Source organism: Numenius arquata, chromosome 8 (genome assembly GCF_964106895.1).
Source record: "Numenius arquata chromosome 8, bNumArq3.hap1.1, whole genome shotgun sequence".
Classification (NCBI taxonomy): domain Eukaryota; kingdom Metazoa; phylum Chordata; class Aves; order Charadriiformes; family Scolopacidae; genus Numenius; species Numenius arquata.
The window spans coordinates 54750695-54755439 of record NC_133583.1 but is presented as its reverse complement, the minus strand read 5'-3'; the positions used below and the strand labels follow the sequence as shown (position 1 = coordinate 54755439).

Here is a 4745-nt window from a genome sequence, read left to right as displayed (position 1 = left end):
GGGGAGAGCCTCGGGGAAAGGAGACGGCGTTATTTCCCACCAAAGTGCTACCTCCTCCCCGTTACCAGCGAAGGTGACGTCAAACCCGGGCGGTTAATGCTAAAACAAAAGCTTCGGGGTTAATATACAGTTACCAGCCCGACAGCCTCCTCCTCAAAAATCAGCCCCTCGGGTTTATTGTCCCCGCGGGGAAGGCGCCTGTTGAACGTGTAGTCACGCAACCAGCTGGCAGGAGGAAAGGGCGAACTTCACTTTCTGGGGGGCGAAGGGCGGGCAGGGCTCTCCCGGGCTGCAGCGCAAGGAAAACACGGAAAATCATACTCACCTCGGGCTTCTCCTGCTGCAGCTGCGCCTGGAAAATTCACCTGCAGCTGTGGAGTGAGAGAGAGAGAGGGGAAGGACAGGGGGAGAAGGAGAAGAGAGGAGCGAGGGAAGGAAGAGAGAGAGAGAGAAGAAGGAAGGAAGGAAGGAAGGAAGGAAGGAAGGAAGGAAGGAAGGAAGGAAGGAAGGAAGGAAGGAAGGAAGGAAGGAAGGAAGGAAAAGGGAAGGAAGGAAAAGGGAAGGAAGGAAAAGGGAAGGAGAGAGTCATCGTTACGTACTGTACTATTATAAAACAAAATCTCCAAGGGGAAGGGGGAGACCAGCAATTGAATTGTCACCTTCCATAGTATATTTTCCCCCACCCTTCTGACAAGTGACACCCAGGAGAAAAAAAAAATAATAATAGTAAAAAAAAAAAAATCAAACAGTTGGCAAGGCAAATACCGTTCCCACTGGATTAAAAAAAAAAAAAAAAGCCAGAAAAGCCGGACTCTCAGGTTCGGAGGGACCGGGCAGGCTCTCGCAGCCTCGCACAGGCGCGGAGGCCGCCGGCCCCGCTCTCCCCGCGGGCTCTCCGCGGGCGCGGCGCGCCGGGGCAGCCGCCGGGCGGCCAATCAGAGCGGCGCTTCCCGCCCCTGGCCAATAGCAGGCGCCACATTGTTGTCCAATGTTGCCTAATGGCAACGCGGGGCGCAACAATAGCGCGAGTGGCGGGCGGGCGGCGCGGCGGGCAGCGCGCGCTCTGCCTGCAGCTCCGGCCGCGCGGGCCGCACGCGCCAGGCGGCGCGGGGCGGCGGCAGCGTCTCCCGGGGGGCGCGGGGGCCCTGCCTGCTCCGGCCCTGCCTGCTCCGGCCCTGCCGTCGGCTCTGCCGTCGGCTCTGCCGTCGGCTCTGACTGCCCCGGCGCCGGCTCGGGGCTCGCCCCGGCGAGGCTCGCCCAGCCCGGCCGCGGGCTGCCGGCCCCTCCGCCCGGCTGCGGTGCTGCTGCTCGGGAGACGGGGTGATTTTTTTTTTTTTTTTATATATATATACACACATATATTTATTATTTATTATTCTCTCCTGGATTTTAGCCTCCGCGACTTGTGGCGAGGGATCCCGTCGTTGAAGGTGCCGGATTGCTCTTTGAAGGGACGCTTTTAAGCTGTGATGGTAGTGGAAGGGGGCAGGGGGAGCTGAGCGTAGGCAGCAGCTGGGGTTTCCAGCGGGGCATCCCGCAAGCGCGGACGGGAGAGCTCGGCTTTGAGCCCGGCGCGATGGACTTGGTGCTGCGCGGCCAGATGCGCACGGAGAGCAAGGAAGAGAGAGAGCTCTAAGTTTGCTCGGATTTTCTTGTCTTAGATTCGTTCTCGGGAGCAGAGGGGAGGGGAGGAGGGCGCGGAAAGGCTCCCGACGGCCCGCTCCTCACTTGGGCCCCGCTCCGGAGTCGTTTGCCAGTGCCAGGGGGACGGGGGCGGCGAGCGCGGCGGGGGGATAGGCACTGCGGTTTGCATGCCCGCACCCGGGGCTCCGTGTGCCCCCCACCTGTGATCGCGCCGAGAGCTCCTCCGCGTCCGGGCGCGCCGCGGGGGCTTCCCCGCCCCGGGTTGCTTTGGAGGAGGTCAGGGAGGGGGGATCGCTCTACCGGGGAGGGCTTGCCAGGATGGAGCTGCGGTCGGAACTGCCCAGCGTGCCCGCCGCGCCCCCGCCGGTCCCCCCCAGCTCGGTGGCGGCGGCGGCGGCGGCGGCGGCGGCCACGCTGCCGGTGAGCGTGGCCGGGAGCTTGCTGCGGGCCCCGCCGCTGCTGCTGCGGGCGGCCGAGAAGTACCCGCGGACGCCCAAGTGCGCCCGTTGCCGCAACCACGGGGTGGTGTCGGCGCTGAAGGGCCACAAGCGGTACTGCCGCTGGAAGGACTGCATGTGCGCCAAGTGCACCCTCATCGCCGAGCGCCAGCGCGTCATGGCCGCCCAGGTCGCGCTGCGCCGCCAGCAGGCGCAGGAGGAGAACGAAGCCCGGGAGCTCCAGCTGCTCTACGGCACGGCCGAGGGGCTGGCCCTGGCCGCCGCCAACGGCATCATCCCGCCGCGGCCCGCGTACGAGGTCTTCGGCTCCGTCTGCGCCGGCGGCGGCGGCGAGGGAGGCGCCGGCGCCTCAGGTAAGGCCGCGCTGTGCGCCCTCGGGGGAAGCCCGGGAAAGGCGTGGGGGGTGGGGGGGGGAGAGTGGAAGGAGCCGGGAAAGGCGGCGGGGGGAATGGTGGGGGGGCATCGCCCCTGTCGGAGCACCCCCCCGGCGGAGCATCCCCCGGGCGTTATCCCCCTGCGGAGCATCCCACGGGAGGCATCCCACGGCTCCGCGGGTCCCGCCTGGGGCAGCCGCACTGACGGTCTCTCTCCTTCTCCCTCCCCGCCTCGCCCCGCAGAGTCCAAGATGCAGAAGTTCGAGCTGTTCCCCAAGACGCTGCTGCCGAGCCGTGCCGTTACCCCGCAGCAGGCGGGCGGGAAGCCCCTCTCCCCGGACGGCGAGTCCGTGCCCGGCACCTCCTCTCCAGAAGCTCGCCACGGCTCGGGCTCGGAGAACGGGGACGGCGAGTCCTTCCTGAGCTCGCCCGTCTCCAAGGGCCCGAAGGAGGGGGAGGAGAGCCCGGGCTCCATCAGCCCGCTGGGCTCGGACTCGGGCTCGGAGGCGGACAAGGACGAGCAGGACCCGTCGCCCTCGGCCGGCGGCCGGCAGCGGACTCCCATCGACATCCTGACGCGCGTCTTCCCGGCCCACAAGCGCAGCGTGCTGGAGCTGGTGCTGCAGGGCTGCGGCGGGGACGTGGTACAGGCCATCGAGCAGATCCTCAACAACCGCGGCCCGGAGAAGGGCCCCGAGGAGGGCTGGGCTCGGGACGGCGCCTTGCAAGGCCTTCCGCCCACCCCCGCCACCGCCGCCCACCACCGGCCCTTGATCGCCGGCGCCATGGCCCCGGCCATCGGCACGCTGGGCAGCCGCTCCGCCTTCTCCCCCCTGCAGCCCAACGCCACGCACTTCGGGGCCGAGGCCGGCGCCTACCCGCTGGGCACCCACCTGGGACTCAACCCCCTGCGCCTCGCCTACTCGGCGCACAGCCGGGGACTGGCCTTCATGACCCCCTACTCCACGGCCGGGCTGATGCCCACCCTGGGGTTCCGGCCGCCCGTGGACTACGCCTTCAGCGACCTCATGCGGGACCGCTCCGCCGTGCACAAGGAGCAGGTCTACTCCGGCGGGCTCTACGGGCCCATGGTCAACAACACCCCCGAGAAGCAATAGCGGGGGGCGGCTTCCTAAAGCTCATCTGTGTAGAGGTAGCTAGGTAGGCACGGGTGGACGGACACGGGTGGCTTTCCCTCCCCTCTCCCCCCGCCCCGTACAGAGCCCGGCGCGGACAGACGTAGGTGTAATTAAAACGGTGATAAAGGTGCACTTTTCATTGTCACTCTTTGTTGCTTATGGCCATAAGCATGGATATCCTTGGTGCGTCGTGGGGTGTGTACACACACACACACACACTCTTTTTTTTTCCCCACACACATACATATATATATGTATACTAGCAAGTGTATAATGTTATAAAATGGAAATCTAAGTTATTAATGTAACTCGTAGGTGAACTTGGTATTAACGTTAAGCTAAAGGTTAGACAGCTCATTGTAATACTTACCAGGCATATAGATTAAACATATTGTCAAATTGAAAGCCTTTTCCTTCCCGCCCCCCCGAAATGTTCCGAGCTGTATATAACATTGGAAAGTAGATATATTTGTAACTGTCCGTAGGACCCCGGCGCCAACGGTGTATGACGGTTTAATGAGCCTCCTTCATTTGTGATCTGCAAGAAAATTGCTTTCTTGTTCCGATGTAGCAAACTTCTTGCTGTTTCTAACAGGTAATTCTGTGTTTCCATTTCATAGAAATAAATGTTATTTTCTATTAAAAAAAAAATCGTTCTTATAAATGGCAAGTCGTATTTTACGAGACGGTGGAAGTGTGTTTTGGGAAATTCATTTGACAAGTACAGTCAATATTTAAAGGAGTTTATGCAATTAGTACAAACATGTTTACTACATTTTTATCATCGTCAAAACAGATATTCTTCGGAAAATTTATAAATAAAAACGAAGAGTACAAACCAGAGCGATCTCCTTATCAACTGAAATTGTCAAATATGTTTATTTCTGGTTCTGGTCTTTTTATTATTTACGCCAGGGACAAAAAAAAAAACAACAAAAAAACAACCAACAAACAAAACAGAAGCGTAAATTTAAGCAGGACTTTTCCCATCGATATGTTGCCGATTTCTGTCATATTTAGGAAATTGGGCATTGTCGCAGAGAAGGAAAGCACGGTTAAAGCAAACGCCCGCCTTACCGTCCGCGGGTTGTGTAGCAACAGAGAGCCGATTTTCCTTCGTGTCTGAAATC

The 4745-nt window shown here is 60.7% G+C and overlaps 1 protein-coding gene across 1 annotated transcript; it reads left to right on the top strand.

Annotated features, from left to right (window-relative positions):
- The first annotated feature begins 1962 nt into the window (after positions 1-1962).
- On the top strand, positions 1963-3594 carry DMRTA2 (DMRT like family A2). The gene is made up of 3 exons (XM_074152659.1): positions 1963-2455; positions 2530-2565; positions 2717-3594. The coding sequence occupies exons 1-3, from the start codon at positions 1963-1965 to the stop codon at positions 3592-3594; spliced, it is 1407 nt and encodes a 468-aa protein (XP_074008760.1).
- Positions 3595-4745: the final 1151 nt, after the last annotated feature.

Bases quoted from the DNA above. Each gene is read 5' to 3' on its own strand.
- DMRTA2 (XM_074152659.1), top strand. From the start codon at position 1,963: ATGGAGCTGCGGTCGGAACTGCCCAGCGTGCCCGCCGCGCCCCCGCCG. The intron at 2,456-2,529 runs GTAAGGCCGCGC...GAGTGGAAGGAG, and splicing joins GGGAGGCGCCGGCGCCTCAG to CCGGGAAAGGCGGCGGGGGG. The intron at 2,566-2,716 runs CGCCCCTGTCGG...CGCCTCGCCCCG, and splicing joins GGGGAATGGTGGGGGGGCAT to CAGAGTCCAAGATGCAGAAG.